General features: G+C 31.8%; 1 protein-coding gene across 1 annotated transcript; it reads right to left on the reverse strand.

Annotated features, from left to right (window-relative positions):
- Positions 1-28: 28 nt before the first annotated feature.
- On the reverse strand, positions 29-11,485 carry LOC143250858 (proton-coupled zinc antiporter SLC30A2-like). The gene is made up of 5 exons (XM_076501967.1): positions 11,314-11,485; positions 9,842-10,034; positions 8,330-8,435; positions 1,255-1,389; positions 29-957 (listed from the first exon to the last, which is right to left on the reverse strand). The coding sequence occupies exons 1-5, from the start codon at positions 11,403-11,405 to the stop codon at positions 812-814; spliced, it is 672 nt and encodes a 223-aa protein (XP_076358082.1). The 5' UTR covers positions 11,406-11,485; the 3' UTR covers positions 29-811.
- Between the last annotated feature and the right edge of the window lie 4,918 nt (positions 11,486-16,403).

Below are 16,403 nucleotides of genomic sequence, written 5' to 3' on the forward strand. Positions count from 1 at the left end.
CAACAATAAGAATGCTGTAAGAAAGCAAAAATGTAAGAAGTATATTGACAGTGGAAAGTAATTATCAATGTTCATAATAACATTCACAGAACATTTCCTAAGGATATTAACTTTTTATTATTGTATAAGCACCACATTTTTTGCTGTTTTATTTAATTCGTGCATAGCAGATGAGCGTTTTCACAGAAATTTTGAAGCTGACAATTGTAACAAAATAGCTATAAACAACTGAATCTCTTTAATGTATGACAAAAGATAATGGTGCTGCAGATGAAGTAGAACAAATACAGTTAGCAATGAATATGCTACCTGTTGAAGAGTATGTAAATAATATGAATAGTAAATTAAGTCTTATTCTCTCGTTGAAAGTTTATCTGCAGATATCACAAACATATGTACTAATTTAAATGTTTTTGGATATGACTAGATAACATATTTGGAATATTATACATATTAATGGTGATAATTTGATTCATAGAACAGTTAATTGCAAAAACCATGAACATACCAACACCAAATAATAATACACATACACATTATCAAAGGATTAAGTCATTTTTTAACATTGTAAGTATGTTGATTATCCATATGTGGACAATGCTCACTTAGGCACCTCTAAGTCTCCATAAATTTTCAAGAAATGGATGAGGATGACATGATTTTTAATAGAAATTTCTGGGCATGTATTTTACTTCAGTATTTGCCTTTGAAAGCAAATTTTATTAATATTAAAGAAACTGAAGGCCAAGATTATTAAATAGAGCTAGCTACCAATTATTTTTATGGTAAAGTCTGTGATGATGTTTCCTTCCTAGTCTTCAGGATCTTGGCACTGTGTGCATTCCTGCATTACTTCTCGATATTCTTCCACTTGCAAAGTCAGTTCAAAAACATCAAAGTTAGACCTAATTTCTCTAGAAGCTTGTTTCAGAACTATTGTGGGACTTTCTCCTTTTGCTGCAATATAAGAATAAGAAAAACCAGGACATTGTTACAAATGCAGAATATTGTAGTAGATATTTGAATAAAATTTTGTTCCTTACTTACATGTAAGCATATTTTTCTACAAGTCACATGAAATATTTGGACTCGTATTAAAGCTGTTAATGCAAGAAATTGTATGTAAATATTTTAGTTTTACCTCTACATTCATTTGCACTGGACAGCAAATTACCCTATTTTATTATGGTCTCAATTATGTTGTTTCAAATTATGTTATTTATTGTTATATGTCAATCAGAAAAATTATCTCACCAATAGCTACATGAGCAGATACAGCAATTTTATCCATACTTAGAGCCCAAATTCTCAAGTTGTGGACTTTTACCACACTTGGTATGTTGAAAAGTAATCTTTGCACTTCTAAGAAATCAATTCCTCTTGGCATACCTGTATTGTAAAATAAATACAATATAAAAATTATGTAAATATTAAATAAGTATAATATTTGTTAGAACAGCAATAAAAATAAAACTAGATAGGATTGCAGTAGAGTGAACACTTCCTCCATATAATGTTGATCACACTTAGCTCTCAAAAAAATACAAAAATGTGTCCCCATGTTCATAATTATCAATGGGCATGGACCATGTTTGACAGGAAAATGGGACATGGAACATGTTTGCCAGGATAATGAGGAATTATATTCTACATATTTTCACTAAGTGTCATATGAGCCTAATTATTTGTGATTGAGTTACAGAGCAAAAAAAAGTATGAAAGTTATTTTCCCTTTATTAACACATAGGGATTTTGTTTGTTTTTTACACTTCTACTAACTATAACTTCTTGTCTAACAGTATGCATGTACAGAGATTTTATCTTTTGGTGCTCTTAGTGTGAAGAGTGATTTTAATAGTTTAATTTCCAAAGAGAGATTTTTCATTATTATTCTTTACATTGAAGAAATCTTTTAACTTAATTTTCCTGTTTATTTTTTTTATCACACTCTTGAATCTTATATTAGACACTTTTATTTGATTTCTGTATTTCTTTTGTAATATATTTTTGATCACATATCTGATACTTTGAAATCTTGTGTGTATTACATGCACCAACAGTCAACTCTTTACTCTTTCATTGCATATTTGGAGCCACAACATGCCACTATTCCTTTCCCATCTTGACTCCAATCTATTCATCTCAATCCCACTTCCAGGATTTTCTCATTTCACTGTTTTATTCAGTGTTGATGGGCATGTTGCTAACCATAAGCAGAGAGTTCTGGTCCAGGGCTGTATTATGTTGTTATCTTTATCTGATCTTTAACTGCCAGTTTTGTTAAAGGAACTTGTTCAAGTGTTTCTTTCCCCATCTTATTTGTCCCTGGTGCCCTTTTTCTTCTCCATTACTTGGAATTCTGCCACCAGCCTGTGTTTGTCCAAAGCAGTACAAGATTTTCTGTTTCCAGAGGCCATTTCACCTGTTTATCATCTTTTGTCATGCTTTTATCCAAAAATGTTTGTTTTCCTTGCATCAAACCAAAGACTGATAGCCTATACTAGGTTTCGTTTCTCGTTCTAATTTTCACTCTGTCTCTGTCATGAATGGCTATCTGTATATCTCAACATTTTGTCAAATGAAATCCCCCTCTTTGGATTATTCTCCAGGGGGTGGTGCCTCTGTTTCACACAGCACCCTTTGGACGTGCCTTAGTCTTCTATGTTTTGTTGGGTGTTCAGAGCATTCGACTGTCACTTATATGCTCTGAGGTTGCACTCTTCTCTTTCTTTAAACTACTGGTTACTGTTTTCTCATTACAAACAGGAATCCACCTGTTACCCTCATCAGCTACTCCTAGAGGTGGCTTTAGTGGGCTATTAAATCAAGTTAAAGAAGTCCTTACTATGATTAATATCTCATTTAATTTGGCTGTTTTTCTTTAACTACACATATCTCAGCCAGCCCACCCTTCTCTTCTTTGACTGTGATAGATTTTCAGTTAGATTACATTTTGCAAAGCTCTATTGTTTTTGGGAATGTAGTTTTCCATGGTAGACCTTTAGGTCAAACTCATTTGTGGGCTTTTCAGTGACCAGTGGAATTTTGCAGGGATCCTTTGTCAGCTCTTATTACCCTTCTTCCTACCCTTGCCATAAATTAGACATTGGATAGAATCAACCTGTCAGTGGTTATCCCATTTTCCCCTCCTCATCTGGTTTTTCCATATATCACGGATGTACTCCTTCAGAGATGGAGATGCGAGTTGATCAACTGGGAGTGTCAGAATAGAATAGAATCAACCTGTCAGTGGTTATCCCATTTTCCCCTCCTCATCTGGTTTTTCCATATATCACGGATGTACTCCTTCAGAGGTGGAGATGCGAGTTGATCAACTGGGAGAGTCAGGATTTCTGGTATGCAGCCAAGAGGTCTTATCCTACCAATGTCCTAGAGTTTCCCACTGTAGCTCATGGGTGGATTAATTTTCTCCATTTAGCCAGAAATTGTATTATAATGATCCATTTTGACTTTTCAGGGATTTCTTATCTGAATCACCAGGGTGGCACCCATTGTCCATCCCTCTGTATTCATACATTGTACCTTCTTTCTAGAACAACATGCTTGATACTCCAATCTTTGAATGTTATTTTCCAGGTGCTTTCCCTTTTGTCTTTTATGTCAGTGCCCACCAAACAGCTAGGTTTTGTAGTTGGCATACTGATGGTTTAATCCTCATTCTACCTTCACTTACATGTCAGTTCCCAATGGCCTGGATTTTGGATGTAGTTGACTTGCTATGTACATCCTAGAGGCACATCCTTTTAATTTCATCCACTTTTGTATTTTTTGGGATAGAAGTTTATAAGTATTTGCACGGTTTGGATCACTTTCCAGCCATAGTTCTCTGCCAATTGTATGTGCTTCTCTGTTTTCACTTGTATATGCAACATCTTTTTATGATGGGCAAAGAATATATACCTGGTTCAGAAATGGTATGATTCCTCACATCAGATCTCAGAATCTGATTGTATTATCTTGGGAAGTGTCCTTTGCAAGACTCTGAAGGATACTTATTTCTCTTTCACCAATTCCTTAAGCTATTCAGTGTTAGATTCGAGATATTTATGTAAGTAAAGGTATTGTACCAAAAGAGAAGTTCTAATCTTTCTACATTCAAAATGTATTTTCAATAGCTATTTACCACATCTTCCAGTGCTTCCATCTTATGGCAAACTTTGAAATGATAGTTCAGTTGAAATGAATAGAGGGTGTGACATGCATATAGAAAGTAAGTATATCATACCATTATTGGTGATGAGTTAATGCACTGAAATCAGTTGATTCCAATCGAGTGGAGATAGAAGGCTTGTGGCATGCATAAAATTGTTGTATATAGAGGGCAGCACTGCATGGGAATAACTATTTATACCAGACGAGGCAAGTACCTATCAGAAATACATTTTTAATGCAGTAAAATTATAGCATATCACACGCTCACAATGCCACATCTCCACAAAGTTTATAAAGGTCGGCAACTGTCATAAACTTAAAGCTGGAATCAAGATACCAAGAAGAAATGAGCTTCAATGTGAAATAGTACTGGATATAAAATCGACCATTAAACTCAAATTAATCACTCTTTGGTACTTATGAATTGGGAAATTTGTTATGAAATTAAAGTGCACTTCTGGTATCAAATAAATTACCACTAAGCTTTGTACTGTTACGACACTAAGCTAAGTGGCAGAAAGCAGGAGGGGAATCTTTAACTTTTTTTTTTTTTTTTTATCCATATAATAAATTACTTAAATTACCAAAACATGTCTAAATGGAAATGGGTCTATAATCTTATAATTTACAATACCTTATTATGCCTATTGTAAATACAGGAGTAACATATCCAAACCAAAATGGTTGGCACAATTATAATCTACAGTATCATTCACAATATGTTGACAAATATCCATACACCACAAAAAATACTCTTCCTAACTTCAACTAGTACCTGATGATAAAAAACAAATTATTTGTATTATACTTTGTGAGAAAGGTTACGCTAAATAAATTGGAAGACGTTTGACACAGTTTCTTAACATAAAAAAACAACAACACATTAAACGTGAAAATAGAAATAATGCCAGTTTTCTTGATTTGAAATATTCAGGCCATCAAATTTATTAGAAATGAATAAGAATGTTATACAAAATAGGTAACTCCTTAAAAACAATAATCTCAAAAATTCCTCAGTCAAAAGCTGGCATATTTTCAAAACCTTCAAAATTTACTTTAAGGTAAAGAGTATTAAGGTTGCTTTAAGTTTCTGGATCAAGTGTGTTCTTGCTCAGGTGACTGAAGAAGATGCTCTAAAAGCAGTTAAAGCTTCTGAAATTTTATTCCACGTAGTTTGCTTTTCACTCATTAACATGGAACCATTCAAATCACATGATGAAGCTGTGTATGTTATGATACCAATTTTTAGTTGTTAGAATTGTAATGATACAACAGCATATAGTGAAGGATTTATATTGTTCCAGGTTGAATGCCCCTTCTCTCTACTAGCTTATAGCTGCCAGATTTCACATACATTCTGCTTATTACCACTTTGAATGCTAGACTCCAAGTCATTAATGGTATGACTGTTTAAGTCTGTTGTGAAGAATTGTTTAATTTGGACAAACAAATCTGATAGTTAGCAACTTGAACATCATTGATGTGATTGTGTCATTACAATTGTTTGTGTTAAATAATTGTTACAATGATTCACCACGTTAACCATAGATATTGTATTCTAAATATCTAACAATAAACAAGTTTTAAGTTGAAGTAGGTGTGTTTTAGCTACCTTGGATAGAATATTGATCAAATAACAAAGCACCATTATTTAGCAGTGGCTTATGAAAATGTAGAGAATTTGTCTCTGTCAGTGCAATACATTTGGAAATTCTGCCTTGAAATCATAATACATTACATGATTGCATTTAGGAAACCAAAGAAGCAGAGAAGAAATCATCCTAATGTGAAGGTAGCCAAGATGCCACTAGGCGAGTTATCTCTCATAAAAGAGCCATTCAGCAGAGTATTTGGGGGCTTAATCAGACCACTAACACCTGTATTGGAGAAAGGCAAGCAGTATGTGCCTTCATTACTTGGACACATTACCCATAAGTCACACCACTGCCCAAAAGAGATGGAGAGAGTAGAAAAAGCTCTTCTTAAAGTGTTCTTTAGAGTTAGCTTTCCAAAAGAGTAACAGAGGGATATAGTTTACCTCAGAACTGATACAAGAGATGTGCAAACTCATTAACATCAGGCAGCTCTTTACCACACTATTCATTCAGTCTCAGACGTAGTGAACTTTGTGAAAGAGTCAATAGTCTTAAATAGTATGCTGAAGAAGACATGCTTGGAGAGACTACAAAACTGAGACAGACACCTGCAGGTAGTAAGTATTACTTACTTACTGAGACGTTCCACAACTATATAAGGATTTTTACCCTTTTATTTCCCATATGGAAGAACAGTATGAAGTCCAATACAGATATTAAAAGAACTGTGGACAGGAAAAAGTCAGAAGTTAGGAACACATATAAATATGTAATAAACCTCAGAAACCAACTGGAGGAAACACAACACTTAAGAACGATTGTATTCAGCTAAAAGCAGTCAAAACACTTGGAGGTCAAACAGAAGGTCTTGGTTCTGTTACCCAGAAACAACAACAAAGTCACTCTGCAATGGAAAGGACATTTTAAGTGTAGAAAGTGGTCAACAAAATGGAATATAAGGTAAAAATGGACTGGACAACCAAGATCTACCATGACAGTATGTTGAAAAGGTACTATGAGAGGAAAGAATACCTAAAGGGTGCTGCTCGAGACATGAACATTGTGGGTGTAGCTACCATACATGCAGAAACAGAAGGTGGTGACTTTGTCATAGAAGATGAAGACCTACTAGACCCAAGTCCATTGGGTGGATACGATATACACAATGATGTCAACATCAGTGAAGAACCAATTGGCCAGTACAAGAAAGTGCTACACAATCCACTGTGCCACTATGCAGTATCTTAAAAGATAGTCCAGACAAGACAGACCTTGTGCAATACAAGATCAAGACCATGACCAGGGATCCAGTTAAAGTGAAATCCTATCCCATGCCTTATTATACGAGATACCTGATCAAGCAAAAAGTCAATGTAATATTAGAAGCTGGAATCATTTAGCCTACTGTTCACCAGTAGTAACTGTAAAAAAAAATGTATGGCTCGTATCACTTCTGAATAGATTTCCAGAAGCTGAACCTCATGACAGAGTTTGACTCTAAACCTATAGGCAACTCAGAGGCTATCACAGCAGAACTAGATGGGGGCCAAGTTCTTTATTAAATTGACTTCAGTGAACTCAGCAGTGACATTCAACCACACACTGAGGAATGTGTTGTACAAAACAACCAACATTGACCATTCTGTGAATAACATTTTGACCCACACAGCCAGATAGGAAGATAACTTGAAGAAACTCAAAGCTGTTTGGGCAAGTGAGGAGAGCAGATTTGACCATCAGATGGTTTAAGCTCTACAATAGTTATTCTGTATTGGACACAAAGTAGGCAACCAACAGCCAGCCCTAGAAGAGGAGAAGCTAGTCTGCATACAAGATGCACCAAGTCAGATAAATCCTGAGTTTATGGGATTCTATAGGAAGTTCATTCATAATTGAACCAACCTGTGTGTACTTTGACAAAGAAGAAAGAATTATTTAAAGCTCTGGATATAACTGTAGCAACCAACAGTTATAACAGTGGTTTGGATGTTAAATTATCACAGACTATGTTGCACTAACAAAACAGGAAGGATAACTCATCTTGTCAACTTGTGTTCTACAATAACTGAACTAACCTGTTTGGACTTAAGAAAAAGAGCATTATTTAAAGATCTGGATGCAACTGTGATAGCCAACGATGTAATTGTATATATATTTGAACTATTTTAATATATCATTTTAAAACAAGTGGACTATGTGCTGTTTGTTCAATGTTGAAATTCATTGCTAACAAATCACAGTCACCTACTGTAAATAATCCAGTCAACACTTAGAACAGGACAATATATAATGCCATTTTTTTTTAAAGTCTTAACAAAACATGTTCAAGAAGAATGAAGATTAATTAGTTTTTGCTAGAAACTCCCTTACAATAATCTTTTTGACTTATCATTTGCAAGTAAAAACAAGGATCATATTATGTTAAATTTTATGGTTAGAATAACGTAAAACATTCATGTCTATTAATATTTTAATACGCAACAAAATGTCAACAGTAACATATCTGTAACTACACAAGGTAGTTTTTAGGTTATTTATAAAACATCTTATAGGAGACTTACCTTCCATCAGAACATTAAGAGCATCTTTCATAATTGCAAATGTTGTTATCAAAACCAATATAGAGAACAGAAATGTGCAAATGGGATCAACAATTACATATGCAGGCTGTAATAAGTGAAAAGATATTAAAATGCATTTTAAATTCACTTATCAAAAACTCAGACTACTAAAACTAATGAAATCATCTAAAAGGCAATAACTCTGTTCAATAAATAAGTATGTAAGAAGTACTGGAAATGAAGAATAATTAGGAATCTAAGATTAAAGAATCGTTAAAACATGATGCCATGTCAACTCATTAGGAACGTGTCATATCTGAAAGTACTTTTAAAATTAATCATTTTTATAAATTGAATGTTTAAATTTATTGAGCATTTTAAAGTTATCTCAGTATGTTTCTTCTCTGCAAGACTACCAAAGAAATTCGAAATCAATACCTTGTGCCATGTTAAAAGAGAAGACAACACTATTAAAAAAGTAATGGAATATTGGCAAGCTACTCACACTAAAACTATCACGAAATAGAAATTACTGTATGCATTAGTAAACTTTTATAAAAGAATAAGTTATTATAGATTTATACTAGGTTTGTCTAAAAACATATGTATTAAGCTAAATAGATGCACAGGATGATATCAAGTATTCATTTAAAAACTAATTTGTATCACATGGCAGGTGTTGTTTGTTTAAATATGGACACAATGGTTGTAGATAGCAAATTAAAAGCTATAATTGCATGTATTACAAAATCTCTAAAATGACTGGAAGAAGTCCATATTTAGCTAAGACTGACAAAGGGATATATAGCCCATACACAGCTAAAGAGTTTTCATAAACTTAAGTTTTTGATCTGTTGTTATTTGTTTCAATGACCATTTGAATACCTTTTTAAGCAATATCTACAATGAATTTCACCTCCATCAAATAAAAAGTTAGAACTTGTTCTTCAATAACTAGTACATGGTTATTTTTAAAATATTTTAGCTTGTCTGGTAGTCACGAAAATTAAACATTTCAGTATTAATATATACATGATATTGGTAACAGTTTTGTTTCAAATAAACTTCCAATTTGTGTGAAAGTTTGGAATGCACACTAAGTTAAAAGTATGTATGATATTTTCTAAATATTTGTACTCAACCACACAGTTATGGTTATGAAAAAAAGTAATTAAGTTTAATAAACCTAAATATCCACCTTTCATCCTTTGTAAACGTTCTTTGTAGACCCATCACTTTCACTCAAAATTAATTATAACAGTTTTATGTTCTAGTGATTTATATTTTTAATGTTCAGTTTTGTGGTTGTAATGCACAACATATTAAGCTCAAATTTTTGTTGACTGTTTCTCAAAGTATAAACCTGAAGACGACAGTCAATGTTTTGTTGAAGCATGCGATATGTTTTATCTTCAATAAAATTAATTCTTGTAAGTCACCGTTTGTTTGTAAACAGAAAGTAAACTGAATAACTTCTTCAGATATTATCATTCTTCATTTTTGATAACCTACCTTGAAGTAGATGATAAGTGCTGCTACAAGTACTCCTACACTTTGAAAGAAATCTCCTAATACATGAATAAAAGCAGCTCGAACATTAATGTTTCCTTTCCCTTTGCTATCAGTATGTCCTCGACTTTGAGGTTCTCCACTCCCATGAGAATGAGAGTGAGGAACACCTCCAGCTTGTAAAGATATTCCCATACTAAAAAATGAGTTTATACAAGCTTATTCAATCTGTCTTTCTACATACATACATTTTTTTAATCTACACACTTATACATGGATATTTCATATATTGATATGAATAGATAAATGTTTGTGTTTATTACTAAAAACTGGAATGTTTGACATAGAATCAAACAAACTGGTTGAGCAGATTTATGTTAATTATATGATTACTATAAAAATAAAATATAATGAATATTATAATTCTGATTTACTGTATGACTATCATTATAAATCATAACAGGAGATAAATTTCAATTATACAGTTAAGTTTTCATTTGCTTACTTGTTTTATCAAGTTAATACCAGCAACCAAAATTTCCCTAACTCAACACACTCTAGTTTTGTTGCATTGAATAGATTTGTTTGTAGTTAAGTACAAAGATACACAAATGGTTATCTGTGCTATGCCCACTATGGATATAAAAACTCAATTTATAGTGCTAATGCTGTAAGTCCTAGATGTACCACTATGCCACTGGAAGGAGGGGGGGGGGCATTGAACAGATAGTACCAAAGCATTTTCACATCTTGAAATCCAAATTAAATTTACAAAATCAAGAAAAATGTGTTAAAAGTTCTCAGTATTTGCAAAGAAAACAAATATCCATTATATGCATAGCATAAATATTTCTTTCATAAACCTTCATTATTAAAAGTTATTACAATTCACTCACCTATAACTTAACAGTAAAATGTTACTGAATTGCTTTTTGTAATTTTTTTCAAATAATCAGAACAGACAAACACAGATTTAACATTCACATTATCAGATCAGAGTTATGAATCTGTTTTTAAGTAGTTATTGAATTGCTTCAGTATTAATAATTTATCATCATCACATTCTTTGGACAACACAAGAGGCCTCACCACAACATGAATTGTTTCAAATCAGTTTTACTCTTCATATCTGGCAAGATTAAGTGATGTTAAAATAGGTAAAAAATTTAGTACATCATTACAAAAATTATTAACTAATATTATAAAATTCACATACATTTGATTCAAGTTAGTGTGTTTATATATAAGTAGTTTTTAAGGATTAATATATTGAAACTTTTATAAAACATAACCCTGAAAATTGTACATAATAAAAAATGTAGAATTAAATATTCATACAGTGCACCACAGACAATTTACTGCAGCCTTTTAAGCATGATGGATTATCATGGATATTGTAATATGATAACAATGACTTTGCACATTGAGGCTACTAAACTGAGAGGGATGCGACTTAAAGCTCTTGTCATACTTACATGATATTAATAACCACTCCTATAGAAGCAGTTATCAACATAATAGTAGCATCAATTTCATAATGATGCATGACGATTCTCTGTATAGCCATATACACTAATACACCAGTCACCACCCAGATCAGCAGTACTGAAGTAAGGGCTCCTATCACCTCTTAAAAATGAAAGAAAAAGCATAGTATTAACATTTTAATGCTAATATGATTAAAATTTAAATATAATTAAACCTGGAACTCCAATGTGACAGACATATTTTTCTTTTTTCAAGAATTATGCAACACAATCTAGTTGAATCTGAGAGGAGTCACTCTGAATACCATTATTAAATGTAATAAGAAATTCTGTTGGGTTTTCTATTGAAAGGAAACAAAATATTCATTTGATTATGCTTTAACAATTGTATCAATAAAATACTTTAACACAGTACTACATTCATTTAACATAAATGTAAAATCAATATAAATAATTTTTTTGAGAATTTAAGTTGTAAACAAAAACTATTTTGAAGTTTCACAATACACATTCAAATCTCTCTTTAAAATATATATATATATTACTACAGGGATACGTTATTATATATATTACTACAGGGATACGTTATTATATATATTCCTACAGGGATACGTTATTATATATATTACTACAGGGATATGTTATATATATATATTACTACAGGGATATGTTATTTTTATATTTTTATTTCTATACTAAATCATAACACTTGATTTTCAATAAGTTTTGAAATTATCTGTCAATCCAAAAACAGAATTCAAATTACAGGCCAGTATGTAAGGAATGATATAAAGAAAGTAAAATGACTTAAGGTTGTGAAGTCACAATGGAAAAAAACAACAAAAAAAATGAAAACCCTCCAACAAAGAATAAAATATAAAGAGATAGAAAGGTGCCAAAAATGTCTATGGGAAATAAATAAAGGAGTAGGACCATGTATGCAACAGAAAAATTAAAAACAAGACAATGAGGTTTAAGAGAAAGTTTGTTACAATAAAGACTATGGCTAATATTTGCAGGCAATGAAGAATATGACAAAATGTTTTAGGCAGAAATGTGAAACATTGGAAAGAAGTTAACAAAGCTAATGCTAAACATAGTATGGAAAACCATTAAGTAACTGTTAATGAAGCACTTACACTAACAGACAGCACAAGTTATCTGTTTACCAAAATATATATATAAACAGGATGTAGAAAGTATAATATTAGAGAGATCTTTACTGCTAAGACTGCACTTATGTAAAAAATGCACAATGAAAGAATGCATGTTAGACTTACAAGGAAACGAAAATCTAAAACAGCTAATTTGTAATGCTTCTTTTAGTTATTCTCTTACCAACCTACAACAAAATTAGTTTGGTATACTACACCCAAATCTTTTGTAGAGTACTAAACAAAGTATTGCAAGGATTATAGGGTACAGCAAAGTTGATCTGTTTCTTCTATATGTTATTCAAGTTGAAAAAATCATAATTCTCATATAAATGATGTCATCATTAACCCTTACTGTTAGCTTCCTTATGTGTATCTGGTGTTTCTTTAAATGTTTAACTATAGGGCGAAACAAATTACCAGCCAACAACAGATGAACATTAGGTGACTAACATCTAAGAACTCAATACAATTGAAGTATTTTTGGGAGCCAACCCCTAAATTATGTATTAAGTGGTAAAAAAAATAAAGACATAATAGCACATTTCATTACAGACATTTATAGAATAATTACTTTAAAAAGACACAAATATTTAAAGCAATGTTTTAGACATTCTTTTATTTCAAAAGGTTGCTTTTCTAAAGGTAAAACCTTTTTTTTGCTTTTGCACTTGCTAGGGATCATGTCTTAGTCTAAGCACATATTTGCCCATTGCTGTGCATTATATAGAGAATTTAGATACACAGAAACTATAATGTTCACTATATTCTCAAACAAATCTCCATCTGTAGATTAACATTTTACATCTTGAACTAATGCTACTAAATAGTCAATAGCTACAGTAAATTGTCATGAATTGTATCAGCTAGCAGCAAACAGCAAATTTTTATCATTATGATATATAATTCTGGGGAATAGAAAGTCCTCTCCTTAATCAGCTATGCATTTTCATATGCCCTTTGTATCATGCAAAATGGTTATTAATACAAATAAGTTCATTTTTTGTAAATTGCTAAAATCAGTAGAGAGTGGAAGATTTCTGAAATTGTTAGCCTTACAAGTCATATAAATCAGCACAGCTGCCACTTCAACATTCTTTTTGGGGCAACTCCAGGTATCAAAATAAAACTTTATTGAAGTGCAAAACTCTCCTGAGTGTATTAAAAAATACAGTCTCTTCCAGAACAATAGGCCTTTTTCAAAAACATTTTTTTAATTTTCCTTATGAATACAAACCTCAGTGGGAAGAATATTATAAATGCTATCCTGAATCTTAATAGTAAGCAACCAATCAAAGTGAGGAAAACCAAAATAATTGCTTGTGATTTAGTGTTCAATCTATGAAGTTACTTTAAAATAAGACATCAGGAGACATAAAACGTGAAAATTCAAAGTAAACAGAACAGAAGAAACCCCCTCAAAAGTTTCTTGGTGATGTAAAATGCCACATTTCATTCTCCTACATAGATACATACACAAAATACCTTCAAATTTAGTGACATACAGTCAGTTTAAGTAATGCCATTTGTGATGAAGCTAGTCAAAGCAAACTACAAAGACTGCTTTATGACAAGTTTCATCACTTTTACTTGAAAGAAATGAAATTCATTATCTGAAATGACATCTTACAATAATGAATCATCTTGGGACTATAAATAATGGGCAAACAATTTTGATAAACTTCTTAATATCAGCAGAGATATTTGCTAAAGGCTGGTGCCGCATCGGCAATGGGTAACGCCGCACCGAACGGTCAGCGCGACCGCACAGTGCCCAGCCAGCAGCACCAGCCACGACTGGAGAAAAAAATGCACGTACCGTTAATGACACTGTAAGCAACCAATGGAGTGGGAAATGGCACAAACTGAAGTTCTAAAGATGTTGTTATTCCACTGAAATGTTTACAAATATCCAGAGCAATAAAATTAAACATTTTTAGACTAATTACCTTTCACCAAGTTAATCATTGCAAGATGACTTGACGTAAACTGATGACAACACACACATACAGACAATACCTAAAATAAAGTGTACTGTTTCAGTGCAATTCATAACAATATCATGTATTTTAAGTAAGATTATTTAATATTAACCTTTAGAGGAAAGTATTCATCAGTATTATCTATAATACAGAAATACTTATAATCCTTCAAATCTGCACACCCTAATGTTGACATGACTATTTGTCAAGGAAGTACCATAGATATTTATACCAAAAACATGTTGGAGAACTATTTGAATAGTATAACTGTAAGACCAAAATGTTAACTGATATATAACACACTGTTAAATCATAGTAATAAAAATGTTGATGACCACTTAGACCCATACGTTATCTGTAATGTCATGTTCAGGTTAACAAAGAGAGTTTGCTGATGAATCTTCTCTCATCATTCAGAAATATAGATAGGCTTCTGTAAAGTCTGTATTATGTTATTATAACAATAAAGTATTACCATTTACCAATTTGCATTTTCATTTTCACGTTGTCCATTCACTGAAAAGAATTACCATGAAAAATAATTTCAAAGGTAGTGGTAGCATTAATTTATTTATAAATATGCAGCAACAATAGTACCACTGTATTTTTACTGCAGTAGCAATAGTAGTGCTGCAATGAAGAGATAGCATGCATAGCTCTGGTTACAAACCACTGTTTGCTTTTTATGTGCTATCTTTCACTTTAGGCAAGTTAATTAAATAAAATTATTTAGCATAGTATCATTAGTATAAAAGTAGGCTTAAGTTTCCACAATAGTCAACATAAAACAAGAGATTCAAGTGAGTACCGGTTTCTTTTTTTTCATCTGTATTCTTTATTTATTATTAAAAAAGAAACTAAAATGTAAATGTTAGAAACATACTAGCTTAGAGTAAGTAAGACAATTAAAATAATAACAATAATTCTTCACAAGGTATGCTTTCAAGTAACTCATGCATAATTCAGTATAATAATATGATCATGCAGTTCATATTATTTTAATTATTATGTTTAATTATTAAAATCATGTACAAATACATGTATACTATTAGCAGCTTTAAGCTTTTTAGGATAAACGATCATGGTTTTATGTTATAATTTGCAGTCATTCTAGAAAAAAAAAAGTTATTTAGATTTATTTCTTTTTATTTGGTGATTATGAGGTTAGTACTTACCTAGTATAGTTTTATGGTAGAGAAAATAATAGATAAAGTAAATTTCTGAAAATAAACATTTTATATTTATTTAGGATTTATGATATTTAGATCATACAAATGAAATTTGAAACTTTTCAGATGAAGAATCTTAAAATGCAAAATTGCTTTGTACTCTGACTGTATATTTGTTAAAATCTTTTTTTAAATGCATAATTTACAGAAAAATATATATGACAGAAAGAGTAAGAATTGAAACAAAGCAATGAAAAAATATGTGAAAAACAAAGGAACCATGTTGAATCTAGTTGACAAAATGTAGCTATGCCAAGATTACTGTGTAAAATGTTAAGAAATATTCTGACAGCGATTTGTGACTCAATTTATCATTTCCTTTTCATCTAATATAAACTAAACATTCCTAACAAGATGACAAAGAAAAGCACAAAAAACAATGATCACGAAAAAAAGCAAAAACTTCTGGATAGGTCCATTGAGTTAACAAGTAACAGGTAAACGAAACAACTACTGAGAGGCCCAGCAATGTGTGTTCCAATTTCCAACAGTTGCTTGTTACTAACAAACAAGTATCAGCTGGAACTTCCAGTAGGCTTACCACTCTCGTTCAGTAGTGGATTTAAGGTTGTGTAGACCCAGATACTAATAATTTTTGTGGGCCCTACCTCCCATGTAATTATAAATAGAATAAAATGATCAGTGGGCCTCTATTAAGAACATCAGCCCCCACCTGAATACACCACTGGTCACATGGCTTTTCAACAAACAGG

The sequence above is a fragment of the Tachypleus tridentatus genome, chromosome 5, assembly GCF_004210375.1.
Source record: "Tachypleus tridentatus isolate NWPU-2018 chromosome 5, ASM421037v1, whole genome shotgun sequence".
Lineage (NCBI taxonomy): Eukaryota > Metazoa > Arthropoda > Merostomata > Xiphosura > Limulidae > Tachypleus > Tachypleus tridentatus.